The sequence below is a fragment of the Plecotus auritus genome (genome assembly GCF_963455305.1).
Source record: "Plecotus auritus genome assembly, chromosome: X".
NCBI classification, from domain to species: domain Eukaryota; kingdom Metazoa; phylum Chordata; class Mammalia; order Chiroptera; family Vespertilionidae; genus Plecotus; species Plecotus auritus.
Window position 1 is genome coordinate 58889558 of NC_137784.1, and position 15670 is coordinate 58905227.

Below are 15670 nucleotides of genomic sequence, written 5' to 3' on the forward strand. Positions count from 1 at the left end.
CTGGATCTCCAATGGGGTGCAGGTCAGCTACTGTCTGAGGCCACCCAGCAGGCGCTACAGTGAGAACTACAGTTTTCTCCTCTTTGCTTGGGGTTTGGAAGTTTTGGAGCTGTCTGACCGGGGCTGCAAGTTTGTTAGGTTAATCTGCAATAGGGCAGACCATTCATATGCTAAAGCCGCTGCTTGGAGCTTGGGTGGGTTTGTAGGTTGTGCGGGGCGGGGTCTCAGGGCATCACTAGGCTAGGGCGTGGCAAACAGCGATGGCTGCCAGAAGTCGGCTCTGCGTCTCCGGTCCCTGCGTCCCGCGCCCCAGCACAGTAAACAATTATTCCTGCGCGCAGCCCTGCAAGCAAGCCTCCCTCACTTTCCGACCCCACGGCAGACAGTCCAGCTTCTCCCCGTAGGAGTTTGGGTCCCCCGCATCTCCCCAGAAACTGGAGTTCGGAGTAATCGGGAGCTTATCTCCCTTCGGGTTGAAAACAGCAGTGCTCCCGATTCGTGCGTCTCCGTACCTCAGCTTTTCCGCGCTTGTGCACCCCTTAATGCTGTTTGCTCTTTCCTTCTAGTTGTAGAACTTCTACTCAGCCAGCTTTCCCTTGGTTCTGGGTGATAGACGTTTTGTCTTTTAGTTGTAGTTTTGAAATTGTTGTGCGAGGCAGCAGTTTAGGTGTTTATCTACGCTGCCATCTTGGATCCTCTCCAATCACTGAACTTTTAACTGTCTGCATAATTTTGCCTTTTCCCTAATGTCATATAGTTTGAATCATACAGGATATATAGTCTTTTCAAATTGGCTTCTTTCACTTAAGATTTATCCATGTCTTTTTGTGGCTTGATAGCCTTTTTTATTGCTGAATCATATTCCATTGTTGGGGTGTACTAGTTTGTTTATCCATTCACCTCTTTAAGTATATATTGATTATTTTCAAGGTTTGGCAATCTATATACATAAAAGACTAAGTGACTAGCTGACCGACCGGTAGGTATGATGCACACTGACCACCAGGGGGCAGATGCTCAACGCAGGAGCTGCCAAGTGATAGCAACTTTGCTGAGTGCCCTCTCGCACTCTGGGACCCCTCAGGGGATGTCGGACTGCCAGTTTTGGCCCAATCCCTGAAGGGCAGGTTGAGTGACCCCAACTGCTGGAGGGACCCCACTGACTCCACAGATGCCCTTCAAGCCTAGGCACTGCCTTAGGTGGGGTGGGCAGGGAGGTACCACGTGGGAGGTTGGCTCCAGTACATGTCCGGCCCATCTTGCCCAGTCCTGCCCTGCCAGCCACCTTCTAATTAGTATTCTTTCAATATTCACGAATCTGTGCACTGGGCCTCTAGTTATAAATAAGGCTGCTACAAATATTCCATGACCAGGTTTTCTTGTCAGCATAAGTTTTCAAGTCACTTGAGTAATAACCTATGAGTATAATTGCTGAATCATATGATAAAATTATGTTTAGTTTTTTTAATAAAGTGCCAAATTATCTTTCAAAGTGATGTACATTCCCACATCAATTTATTTTTGTGTTCCTGGATTTTTCATACCTTAGTAGATTCAGCTTGCTAGTATTTTGTTGAGAATTTTGTGTTTATACTTATGGTATTATTTCTTCTTTGACTGTTTGTTAGAATTCATCATTGAAGCCACCTGGACCTGGGTTTTTCTTTGTGGAAAGATTTATAATTACTAATTCAATCTCTTTAACTATCTGAATTTGTTTAGAGAGATTCTTTCAAGTGCAAGGTCCCTACAGCAAACTCTAGCTGGTAGTGTTGCTGATCTCGCCCACTGTAAATGATCTGAATACAATTGCTATTGGTTGTTAACTTACATAGGTGAACAGGTAGAATAGTTTCTTGTGTTAGGGCTTTGGAAATCATTTCAAATACAGTCTTATATGTAAATCATTTAATTTTAAATAGTTTTAAAATGAACAATGCTTATTAGCTTGTTTACCAGAAACATTATAAAACTCTTTAAATAAGAATTAAAATGCCTAGTAATATTTTATTTTAATGTTTTCAAAGGTTTTGCAAGCTTTTCTTACTCCCTACCAAATATATGCACTCCAAATGGAGAAACTCAACCTCTGTTCTGTTTACTACAGTGCTGTTTCTCTATATTCTTCCCTCTAAATACAAGCTTTTTCCACTGGCTGTTTTTAACATATTCTTTTCAGTGGAAATTCTGATATATGTTGGCTTGCTTTATTGAACCTATAAACCTTGACTGACTATTGCATGCCAAGCATTGTGGTAGGAGTTCTGATAGGGAAATTTTCTGTGAGAAATCATATTAGCTTGGCATATTGCATGTATATTGAAAAGTAACCCTGTGGAAAAGTATATGAAAATGTAGATTACATTCATAAATAGACTTCTAGCAGTATTAGTAATGTTTCACAATAACTCAGAGAATGGACTCACAACACAGGGTAATTTGTACACATTTCCTTTTGAAATGCATATATTAAAATTATCACATGTGCAAGTGTGTATGTGTATGTATATATGAAGGAGGGAGGGAGGGAATGTGATCTTATTATAGTAACCACCCGAAATATTGCTCCCCTTTTGGCAGTTTCTGTCAGTTACATTGTGTTTTTATCTAATTTCTAATAGAAAAACAAGAGAAGAAAATAATGGGATCTTACAAATAAGCAGAAAAATATATATACACATAGTTTATAAAGTTCCTTAAGTCATCTTGTAACAAAGTCTCAATTCTTACTCTTAGACCAGAAGATCAATTCAGAAGTTATTAGAATGGGAAAATAACAGATTATATCACAAGGTAAGAAATTTAAGCAAATAAGTACCCCATTTATATATTTGTGTTACTAAATTGAAAAAAAAAAGAGAATTTTTCAGGTCACAAAAGAATGGATTAGCATACATATAAGCATAACAAGTGGACACAAAACACTGGCGGGTGGGGGGTGAGGGAAGCCGGGAGAAGGTCAATGGGGAAAAAAAGGAGACATATGTACTACTATTTGTAATACTTTAAACACAATAAAATTTTTAAAAAGAATGGATTAGAGAATTAATACTCAATTTTCAATGTATATTCTTTACCAGGTATTTTTAAATGCTTTTTTTTTTAATCTTGTACTTATTCTTGTATTGTTTTCATTGATTTATTCAAATGTATTGGTAATAATTAGTATAAATTGATATCAAAATTCTTAACAAACTGTGCTTTCTTAGCTTGCTTTACACTGGAAGTTGACTAAAAGGAAATGTGAAACTAGCAATATGATGGAGTATGTAAGTATGCAATTGTTTTTTAATTAAACTATTGTTGACCCCATCCAAATTGTTACATTTTACTACATTTACCATTTGTCAAATCATCTTTCTACCTTTTTTCTCCTCAGGCTGATCTTTAATCAGTTAGAACATAGAGGTTTTCTTCCACCTTCTTTAGATTTGTAACCAACATAAGATATCTTGAAAGCTAGCAATTATTTGGAGCTTAGAAAAATCTCAGCTAGTGCTCAGATGAAAATATTGCACACTGGCCCTAACTGGTTTGGCTCAGTGGATAGAGCATCGGCCTGCGGACTGAAGGGTCCCAGGTTCAATTCCAGTCAAGGGCATGTACCTTGGTTGTGGGCACATTCCCAGTAGGGGGTGTGCAGGAGGCAGCTCATTGATGTTTCTCTCTCATCAATGTTTCTAACTCTCTATCCCTCTCCTCTCCTCTCTGTAAAAAAAAAAAAATCAATAAAATATATTTTTTTAAAAAAGAAAATATTGCACACTGACCTGGCTGATATGGCTCAGTTGGTTGGGCATCATCCCATGCACCAAAAGGTTGCTGGTTCAATTCCCAGTCAGGGTACATGCCCAGGTTGCGGGCTTGATCCCCAATAGGGGGTGAGCAAGAGGCACCTGATCAATGTTATGCTCTCACATCATGTTCCTCTCTTCTCCCTTCTTCTTTCTCCAAAAATCAATAAATTATTTTTTTAAAAAAAAAGCAGCCTGGCCAGTGTGGCTCATTAGTTGAGCATAGAACCATGAAACAGGAAGTAACGGTTTGATTCCTGGTCAGGGTATATGCCCAGGTTGTGGGCTCCATCCCCAGTAGGGGGCATGCAGAAAGCAGCTGATCAATGATTTTCTCTCATATTTATGTTTCTATCCCTCTCTCCCTTCCTCTCTCTGAAATAAATAAAATATATTTTTTTAAAAATTGTTAAATTTTTTTTTTAAAAAAGCAATGATTGTTTGTTAAAGAAGAAAATATTGCAATCTTTTAACATAGGTGCAAACCATTGCATATGGTGATGGGCACAGCTGTAATCTTGTTGAATCTTGCTTAATATAGGAACTGATTTCTGGATTCATTTGCCTGCCTTTTTTTTTTTCTTAGCTGACATTTTTTAGTAAAGAAACTGTAGTTTCTTTATTTTTTTACTGAAAGCTAGGCAATCTTAATCATAAAATATAATTCACATATAACCAATGTGATAAATTCAGCATCATTAACATTGAAAAGAATATGAAATTTATCCAAATTTCAAATTGCTGACATGAAGTAGCCTATCTAATAAAAGAGTAATATGAAAATTAACCATCACTCTGCTACACCCACAAGCCACTCCCACAAGCCACACCCACCAGCCAATCAGGAGCAAATATGCAAATAAACCCAACCAAGATGGCTACAGCCACAGAGAGCAGGAGGGAGGCTTGGATTTCCCCGGCAATGGAGGAAGCCAAGCTTTCTGCCTGCCCTTGCCGGCCTAGGCCTCCACTCAAGGCTACAAAGTTTCAATGATAGAAGATACATAAATCCAAACAGAAACGGTGGCAGCCACGGAGCAAGCAGAAGGCTTGGCTCCGCTCCAGGCTACAAAGTTTCAATTGTAGAAGATAAATAAACCCCAGATTCCAGGGCCTCCGCTTGGGTCACCAGGGGCTGTGGCTGGCCTGCAAACCACCACAGGCCCCTCGTCCAGGCCACCCCATGCCCCAAGGGAACCCCCACCCTGATCCGGGACACCCTTCAGGGCAAACCAGCTGTCCCCCACCCATGCACCAGGCCTCTATTCTATCTAATAAAAGAGTAATATGCAGATTGACCATCATTCCAACACACAAGATGGCTGCCCCCATGTGGTCAAAGATCCTGCTCCCATGTGGACACACGATGGCCACCACAAGATGGCCAGCAGGGGAGGGCAGTTGGGAGGGACCAGGCCTGCAAGGGAGGGCAGTTGGGGGTGACCAGGCCTGCAGGGGAGGGCAGTTTGGGGAAAACAGGCTGGCAGGGGAGCAGTTAGGCATCAATCAGGCTGGCAAGGGAGTGGTTAGGGGGTGATCAGGCTGGCAGGCACAAGTGGTTAGGGGCAATCAGGAAGGCAGGCAGGCGAGCAGTTGGGAGCCAGCAGAGGGGTCCCAGATTGGAGAAGGTGCAGGCTGGGCTAATGGACACCCCCCCCATGCACGAATTTCATGCACCAGGCCTCTAGTATATTTAATAATAAACATTCCATTTCCATTGCCTAAATAAGGATTGTTATGGTATCTTTCTCCACTATGAATAGTTTTTTGGGGGAAATGTACAAATGACCACAAATCTAAAATCTATTATACATTTACATATTAAATTTATGTAAGTTTACAAATAACTTAGGCTTTCATTATTATATTTTCAAACCTTTAATAAAAATGTTTTAATCAATTTGGACACTTTATTAAATTTTTCAAACAACTTGTAAAAGATAGTAATACTCAAGCAAATAGGAGCTTTAATAGAAAAATATATAGATGTAATATAGATGAAGGTATTTTTCTAATCCGTATAGCACAATTTTAATTTCTTCCACTTTGCTAAAAAAAAAAAAAAAGAGGGGGAAGGTGTGGAAGGATATAATAATGTAATAGGGTTTACTTTCCTTCACCTAAACAAATAGTTATTTTAAATCAGGTAATAAAAACTGTTAGCTACAGTAAGTAATTATATTTGCCAATTTGATTTAATTTCCAATGTAACAAAAATGTAGTAAATATAATAAAGAGGTAATATGCTAATTGGTCCTAATGGTGTCACAGTCATGACCAGGCTGCATGCACACAGGAGCTGGTGGGAGGGGACGGGGGCAGGGACTTGCGCCACCGGGACATGAGGCTGCTGCAGGGGGCGCCACCCCACCCCCCTGTGGAGGCGTGCACAGGCCCATGGCGCTGCCTGGCCCAGAGGGGGGGTGTCAGGATGGGGGTGGGGCCTTGGCGGAGAGCTCTCAGCACTCCTGTGCCGGGGTCTGAAGGCGTGGAGAGGAAGGGAGAGCACATAGGCAGTTAGGGGGTTTAGGCCAGGAGGGGAGAGCAGATAGGCAGTTAGGGGGATTAGGCCAGGAGGGGAGAGCAGATAGGCAGTTGGGGGAATCAGGCCAGGAGGGGAGAGCAGTTAGAGCCATCAGGCTGGCAGGGGAGCAGTTAGGAACATCAGGCAGGCAGGCAGGTGAGCACTTAGGAGCCAATGGCTCTGGATTGTGATAGGGATCCCAGATTGGAGAGGGTGCAGGCCAGGCTGATTAACCTTCCCGCCCCCCCCCATGCACGAATTTCGTGCACCAGGCCACTAGTTTTATATATTTCACTTATGTTATAGTACAGGAAAAATATACTAGTAGTCCTGTGAAAAATGAGTATAAACTTTCTGGAATATATGTACATTATACTAAATGAAAATTATTATGTCAAATATTCTTAATTGTTTTTATTTTGCAGGTAATACTAATAGAATTCTTACCAAAATATCCCATATTCCGACCTGACTGAGGAATTTTAATTAGTCACTTCTGTGTTACCTGTCATTTCCTACCCTTAGTGCCTTGTAGATGATTTTGGAATGAAGATGGTCTCCTTTGCTGTGTTCAACTTATTCTTTATAATGGTAAAATATTTTCCTCACTCTTTTGTGTTGGTTTAAGAAGAAAATTTGCACATCTTTTTTGTTGTTGTTGTTAAATGAGGCTTGTGTTTTGCACTCTCAATTTTTAAATAAATACAGACGTATATGTGTATATGTATAGTTGCCATTAAAGATAAAACATTAGTGCTGGCATTTAAAAACAAACACAAAAACTGTTCTAAGCATGTTGCCTTATAATTTTCCTACTTGCTGTTTCTAAATAGGCATCATTTTTCTAGGCTACTTCAATGCTCTGTAATCCCATATTAAACATACATAAATAAGCTATTGGTAGCTTTTAGCAATGGTTTTGCTCTTTCCTGCTTTTAAAGGACATGCAATTAATAGCACTGGTTTTGTCCTGCACTTAGCTAAATTATCACTTATGTTAGTGGATAAAATATTTAAACTCCTAAAGACTTGTAAATATTGTCTCTGCATAATGTACAATGTGGTATGCCATGGTTTATAGAATTTAATATTGCTCTTACTGTATTGCCGACAATTCTGCATAGATTTTAATATTATTGAAGTTTGTAAGCATCCTTTGGAATGTACATACTGTTAACATGCTGTTGTATGGCAAAGCCATAATAAGTATGTTAAAAATTTCAGCTGTAGAACAGGGTTGCCCTTTGTAATGAGTTGATTAAAGTTGAAATAATTTGAGACATTCTGCCTTGCACTTGAAACCAAGAACCTGATTTCTTCTATTTAATTCAGTAGTTCCAGTTTTGTCCTCCATTTCCAGCCCCAAAAGAATTCGTTTGACATCTGACACATTTCACAGCCTCAGTATTCTCATCTATTTCCCTTAATGTTTCCTTTCCCTTGTTTGAAAATACACACAATTATGACTTGTAAGGAGTATTTTAAGATTTCAAATGGCTTAGATGGTGTGTAGATCCCCATAAATGTCACTGTTAACCCCCTTTTGGAGTTCTGGTATTCTACTTTGGGAAAGAGAGAGCTAATTGAAAAGCTGTACCTAAAGTATATGTAGTGGCTGAATCATAACTGATAAAATATTCTTAATCTTATTTTTGAGGATCTTTTTTCAACATTTGGATATTATAAATAAGGAAATACAAGTATTTAAACCAAAATTTTACTTTATAAATTCACCCCATATATAGCCTTTTCATTGGTATGTGCATATGTTCACAATTAAGATAAGTGAGAGCACCACACTCTAATTCTTCTAGAATTTGAATTTTTTCAATATATAGGCATTATTTGTGATTCTTAGTGCTAAAAATAAAATTACCTGGGACTAAATAATATTATATTTATTACCTTTTATTGCTTTTAGTAAAGTTTTTTAGGCAAGCATTTATCCCAGTGAAGAGAACAATCATTTCTTCATACAAGGTCAAACGTTTTAAAGCCACTTGTAAAATTTATGCCTACTTTGACATCCACAGTCTTACACAAGTAATAGAAGAGGAGAAAAAGAAACTCTATTTGATATGTGACTATAATTTTTGCGCAAACACTTTTTCACCTCCCTCTGTAGAGCCTCATTACCATGCCACCCAGCCATCCAGAATCTAACTTTTCATATGTTGCGTGTGTCTGCAAATATCATGTTTCTCTGCTGCACAACTGAAGGTGTATTTTTATAGACAAGGTGGAAACCTCTGAAAATGCATACCAAATGTCTTTTTTTATAGCTAAGGTCAGGTAAACATTTTATCTGTGGTTTATGTTCTGGCTAATATCATCAGGTTTATGCTTCAAACTGTGACAGTTTAATACCAAAATTGATTTGCAGAATAATACAAAATTTCTAATTATCACTGATAGAATAATTATTGGTAAATGTCAAAACATGAAATTTCATTTTTTATATAAAGTTAGCATTTAGCCATGTGATGGTCATAGTAACTTTTTCTACCATGTATAAATCACACTTGGTTTTGCTCAAAGAACAGCAGAAAGTAGTGAATTATTTCCATGATATAAATATTGAGACAGGAATAGAGTGCATCTGAAGGTGACAGATATAATTCAAGTTACAATAGTATTTGTTATAAAAACCATTTGCCAATATGTATAAACTTAATTTTAAAACCTACTCTAATTGCTCTTAAATGTATTACTTTATTGATCATTATGCTGGTTGACTCATCTTATTTTCTTGAACTATTCAGAAAATAACCAGTATTCTTTTTTACTTTCTTATATAACTGCTTTGTAAAGCTATTTGCTGGGGCTAATTTTCATTTGGGGTTTTAGAATGCTTTTGGGGAGGGCTGGTTTTCTTTTCAATGAAATTGGCAACAGTGAATGCTAAAATGACAGAGCACACTGAGGTCATTAATTTCTCCCCCTGGTCTTTTTTTCCTTTTATCCTCAAGATAGAATGTGCTCGGATATTTTCATCAAGTTAGTAAAATATTTTTGTGAAAGTTGTTTTTTAATTGAAGAAAGTAAATTTTAATTTCTTAGCTGCATAATAATCTTTTATTAAACCTGCTGTGGTCATTTCCAGAGAAAATAACATGTATTTGCCAAAGTATATAAATCTCACAAAGCTTTAAGGTTACAAATTAAAACTGGTTCTTCTCTAACTTCCCTTTATGTAGCTCCACCCTCATTACCCCTTTAAGCACCTGAATTGTATATAAAATGAAATAATCTTTAATCCTTTTCAACTATTCTTTGTTCCCTTTTAACCCCTCATGTTAATTTAGGAAAGAGACCATTGTAGTCAAATGTTAGAAGTAGATGGGAAAGTGCCTTGTCTTTTTTGAACAAAATTAGCATTTTATGTGAAAGGAGGCAGAATGGATGAATTGGTAGAAATTAGATTTAAAACCATCTTTTCAACTAAGTATATTTCACTAACACATTATATTTCTTCTACTTATTATTTAAAGCCTCTTTTTTTTCTTTTCCCCTAATCATGTGATCCATTAGTGACAAAATATTACAGAATAAGACTATCCGTCACTCATAAAACTAGTTTAATTCTAATGCTAGTGAAAGTGTAATTTAACATGGTTCTGTAACAACAATGGTCTTGGATTGAAGCCCCACCAAAACCCACTTAAGTACTGAATAGACATACTATTCATATTATTATGACCCATAAATACTGTCTGATCAGTTGAACTGTTAATACTTAGTACTCTACCATTTTTAATGAAATTTATTTTTGTTTGTAATAATTGGAGTGAAGTTCTACAACATCTGTAAGCCTTTGAAAAAATAGGGTGTTTTTTTTCCAAATGTATGAGAACTTTAAAAACTATTAACATTTTAATTTTGCTTATACAAGTAACCCACCACTTACAAAATCAAACCTCACTAACTCACTACTACTTGTTCACTTGCTTAGAGCGTCATCCCCATTCACTGAGGTTGTGGGTTCAATCCCCGGTTAAGGCACAAACAAGAATCAACCAATGAAGGCATAGATGGGTGGAACACGGGATCAATGTTTCTCTCTCTCCCTTCCCCTCCTTCTCTCTCTAAAAATCAATAAATTTAAAAAAAATATTTTTAAAAGAAACCTCACTACTTGAATAATATTTCACTAGAATTTATTTTTATCTAGAAGAATATAGAAATTATATCTTTAATGGGAGCAGTTTCACATAGTGGAAATATTTTTGCTAATTTAATGGTAAGATGCTCAAATTTATTGAAATTAGGCCTCCTATGCCTTTAAAATTCTACTTTAAAAATCCATTTTGCAACAATTGTCAAATTGTTTGGGTTCCTTTAAATGGTGAACTACAGGAAAATTTTCCACAGAAAAGAAATTGGTTTATTAACATTACCTGTTTATGTAATATGTGGTCTAAAAATAAGGTTGATGATGGCAACCTGAGAATATGTTTCCTTTTCTGTGGACTTTGTCAGATTCATACTATATGAGGAAATTATCTAATCTTATGGGCTCCAGGAAAGTCACTTAAATTACATGTCAATCTCTTTTTCTGTAAAATCATAGGGTTGAACCTAGAGCTAGACAGAAAATTAGAATCACCTAATCACATTCTGTGATTTTAAGAATCCTTAAGAAATTTTTACCCTACAGAATCTCAGAATGATTTTTCTTAGATCTACTATGCTTTGTGAGAACTCTCACAGTGCCTTGCATGCAGTAAAAGTTTGATTCACTAACTGGCTCCTAGCTGGTATGTATTCATATCACACAGACTTAAAGAACCTGATGCTTACTAGACCTCAGCCCTACATGGGAGGGGAGGGCAATGGAGGGGGTTAAGGACACATATGTAATACCTTAATCAATAAAGAAAAAAAAATATTAAGAAAGAATTAATGTAATTTCCCTAGGAACTGAGGACAGGTCTGTGGTGTTAGCCTATGTGGAATCTAATTACATAGTTGGTATCCAGACAAAAATTATAGCTGTGACAACAATGGAGATATGGGAGGACCTACTTTAACATTAATGTAAAAAGTTTCATATCCTATCCATTATCTGTTTCAGTGACTTATTAAGCGCCACATCCTCAAAAAGATCAGTTGGAATAAATTGATAATATTAAATGGAAAGGAAAGTGGTATGAAATTCAAACCCAAGTCACTTCTGGTTGATTCAGTTCTTAGCCCTGCTGCTTAATTCCTCTGTACCTCGTGTCCTCATTGTGTAAGTGGGGACAATATTCTTGTCCTACCTCACAGGGGAATTGAAGATTTTTTTCATATATTAATGTGTTTTTTTAAGTTGACTGGAAGATATATTGGACATCATCATTTTGTATTTTTAAATAAATTGCTTTAAATCTGTTATGGTTTCTCAGTTAAACGCTGCAGAATGAGTGTTGCAGTAAATCTGATTTTCAGTAGTAAATTTTATCAATCCCCTGTGTGTTAATATGGGTAGTTGTGTTGTGTTATGTTATGTTATGTTATGTTATGTTATGTTATGTTATGTTATGTTTGCTATGTTATGCTAATACTTTATTTAGGGAAGAAAAGCAGAAAGATATAAACCAGTGGTTCCCAACTTGGGGAAGATGAAGAAAGCAGTAAAGGCATCCTTGAATCTTTCAAAAAGTATACTAGAGATCATAGATTTGCTCATAATATTTTTGCTGCACAAGTCAACTAAGACATTGAATTTCCATGCATTTTTCTTACATTTTTTCAATTCTATGTAACAGTAGTTATGACACACTGATCAGAAGCTGTGAATGGCAGCAGATAATAAAAAAATCAGAAAGCCTATTACATGCAATTTAGTAAACAAAATACTTGAAAACATGGGAAGGAATAATAAAGGGATTCTTATGGTGAAATGTTGGGATCCACTTTTATAAAGTAACTAAGATTATTTGACCCTCTCCACAGGCTGGCTTACCCAATCCCTAAATAATAAAATGCTACATTATGTGTGTTTGTGTTTTTGGCAAGATGGGACTATATAACTTTGGGTTAGAAGTTACCTTCAGTTTTGTTTGTTTGTTTCAGAATTATATAACTAAGCTAATTTATTTAGATGTGTATGTAAAGCATACATACACACACATAGGATTGCAAATGTGGAAAGTGTTATAATGTCATGTTCTAGCATCAGAGTAAATATCAGTTTCTGAGGTTCAAAGTAGTTCTGCTCATAAACTCAATGTGATGAGTCAAGGCAATAATTTCTCAAAGTTCCTTTTATTCCTGCTTATTTTCTTTGCATTTATCTTGGCATAATTCTCTATTTTTCTAGTAAGCAAATTGTATAAAATTGTTTTAATGTCTGGACTTTGAAACAAGTTACAAATGTTTGAAATTATATAATCTGTGAGTTAGTTTGCCATCCTTGGACTAACCACATATAAATATGAGTCTCACCTGCAAAAACAAGAAATCCTGGTAGCCAAAGCAGGCATTAATCAAAACATCTGTTTGAGAAATCTAGGATTTCTATTTTTTGGCAGAGGATTCCTATTGGGACAACTTTCCTAGAAAAGAATAGAAGTGGCTATGTCCATTCAAACCAAGAACTTCCATGCATCTTGTATTGTTACATAGTCTGTGGAATGAATTCATTTTTTCTCATATGAGTTCTGGAGTAATCCCCTGCAAGAACTTAACCTATATATGGCTGTGCCAAAATGAAGAATACCTGCCTCTCGGAAACTTTCACTGATGCTTCTGTCATCGTTCACTTGTCAGATATAAAATTTTATTATCTCAGGATGCAAAATTACAATAAAGTGCAAATCTATGTTAACAAATTGAATTGTGTGTTCTTTACTGAATCTTTCTTTCTTCCTTCCCTTACCTGTTTTCAGCATTATAAGTCTTCCTTTTAAAAAATTTATTTTGCATATTGCCCTTTTACAAATTTGCTAGTGTTATGTCTGACCCTGTAAGTAATTCATGCTATATATTGTTTTGGGGAGCCTTTGTTGTGCCTAATTCTTAGCATTTGGCTAAGTAAGAATCTATATATATAAAACCCTAAGCAACCAGTTGACCCATTGCTATGATGCGCATTGACCACCAGGGGGCGGATGCTCAACACAGGAGCTGCCCCTGGTGGTCAGTGTGTTCCCACAGCGGGAGTGCTGCTCAGCTGATGGACAGTGACAGACGCCAGGCTCACAGCTGGAATGCAGCTGGAGCGGAGCGAGCCTCTCCTGCCTCCCAAGCAGCAGCAGGCACAGGCAGGCACAGCAGGGCTGGGATGAATCCCAGCTTGGGCTCAGGCTCCTCCCTGGCCACCTGCCACTTTGCGCACTACTACATCCTACTCAAGCTCATTAAAAAGTAATAATACTAGATTATTTAAAACTTATGAGAAACTTGAAAGTTCAACAAAACAACAAAATGTAACTAACAAAAAAACCTATTTAATGTTCCCCAGTATCTTTGGTAATTGTACTGAATATGTCAAAAAGACTAAATTCAAAATATTAAAGCTGAGATATTACACTAACCTATAGAGAAGTTTCATAATGTTTTGTTTCAAAATTCTTTTTTTTTTAACTATACTATATGGGTGGAGCAAAAAATTTATACTTTTCATTGATAACTTCTTGGATGTGGAGTAGCATGTGTTGTATGGAAAATACTTTCTATAATATTTTATACTATTGAGGGGGAAAGCCACATGCCTTTAAATCTGCCACTAAGTAATATTTAACACTTAATGGGATACTTGACTTACCTAAATGTATGAAATTCTCTGAGTAAAAACAGAATTCTCCCATTGTAATTAACCATAAATCTGAGTTGTAATTCCTGTTCTGTCAATTGAGTGACCTCTAGGAAATATCAGGACACTCAGTGAGTGTGATTTTATCCATTATACCCAAGGTTGGAGGTTGGATTAGATCAAGATTGCAAGCTAAGCTATAGACAATCCTCAGACATGTCTTTTTGACACATTTTAAATTAGTTGCATGAACTTAAAAGTAAGAGACTTCATATGTGAATAGTCAGCTAGAGCTGAGTAGCAGCCAGTCCCTTTTATTTGAAGCATTTATTTTCTGTTTTGCCATGGTTGTTACTATTTCCTCTTGTCTCCCCGAAACTCAGGTTGTATTATTTTTCTTGTATAGTTTTTTAAAAATCAAAATATTTCTTGAACCCAGATCTCTTTCAAAATTGAGAAAAAGTACAGACCATGACAACTGTATATATTCTTTTTAAAGATTTGTTGGGTTGGGAGAATGGAGACAGGATTTTTTGTGTGTGTGGAAGGGAAATGTTTTCTTATAAATGACCTGCTTTATTCATTGATGGTATCTAGTGATTGTGGGCAATTGATATCACAGCCCCTGATCTAGATTATCGTTAAAGCCACATTTGATTCTGACATTGTGAGTTTCCATGAGATGATTCTATAACATAGTTATATTTCAAATTGTTATTTCTTTGAAGGTCTGTATATGATGATGAATGGATGATGTTTCTGAAACTGGCCAAGCTTCCAAATAAACTAGTGGCATCAAAATCTCCACCTACTGCCCTAGCCGGTTTGGCTCAATGGCTAGAGCATCAGTTTACAGACCCAAGGGCCCCAGGTTCGATTCTGATCAAGGGCACATACCTCAGTTGTAGGCTCCTCCCCAGCCTGGGCCCTGGATGGGACTCATGCAATCAATTGATGTGCTTCTCCCACATTGGTATTTCTCTCTGTCTTTCCCTCTCTCTAAAAAAATCAATGGAAAAATATCCTCAAGTAAAGATTTTAAAAAAATCTCCACCCAGTGAAGATTTCTAGGCTGGTATGGATTACTAGTATGTCCCTATCTTTGAAGGCCTCATTTGACCACATTCACTGCAGGAAAAAACCGAAGATACTGCAGTCCAACCCCAATATCTAGTATGGGATGCTGATAACCATGCTGGTCTTGGTCATGGAACAAGAGATTAATGATGCTGGGAAATCCATTGCTGATCTGGGGTAAATGACAAATCCCAGGAATGGGCATGAGATGTGGGGAAAATTGGAGATAGAGAGAGAGATTGGAAAGGCAAAAGGCTATCCCATTCTGATGTAAAGGATCTGGTAAAAGTAACCTAGAAGAGAGGGGAAAAAAATGGTGGCAGAATAGACAGACGTGTCCTGAGCCTTGTCCCAGAGCAGATAGAAAGAACAGCTGAGGGTCACACGGGGAGTGTCTGTTGGTGAGTTAAGGGACAGCTATACTTCAGGAGAAGATGGGGGACTGCTGGATGGGTCTCCCCTGCCTGGGCAACCCCCACTGCTGCTGGGTTCCCTCCCAGAGCCATCGGCTCAGATGCGGAGACCGCTCCATCTTGA

General features: G+C 37.4%; 1 protein-coding gene across 1 annotated transcript in view; it reads left to right on the forward strand.

Moving 5' to 3' along the window:
• The window catches only part of CHIC1 (cysteine rich hydrophobic domain 1), a 158280-nt gene extending 147875 nt beyond the window's left edge, over positions 1–10405 (forward strand). Inside the window, exons 4-6 of the mRNA XM_080653250.1 lie at positions 2737–2793; positions 3210–3269; positions 6744–10405. Of these exons, the coding sequence (XP_080509376.1) occupies positions 2737–2793; positions 3210–3269; positions 6744–6794 (168 nt within the window). The 3' untranslated portion in view covers positions 6795–10405. The remainder of the gene's footprint in view (positions 1–2736; positions 2794–3209; positions 3270–6743) is intronic.
• Positions 10406–15670: the final 5265 nt, after the last annotated feature.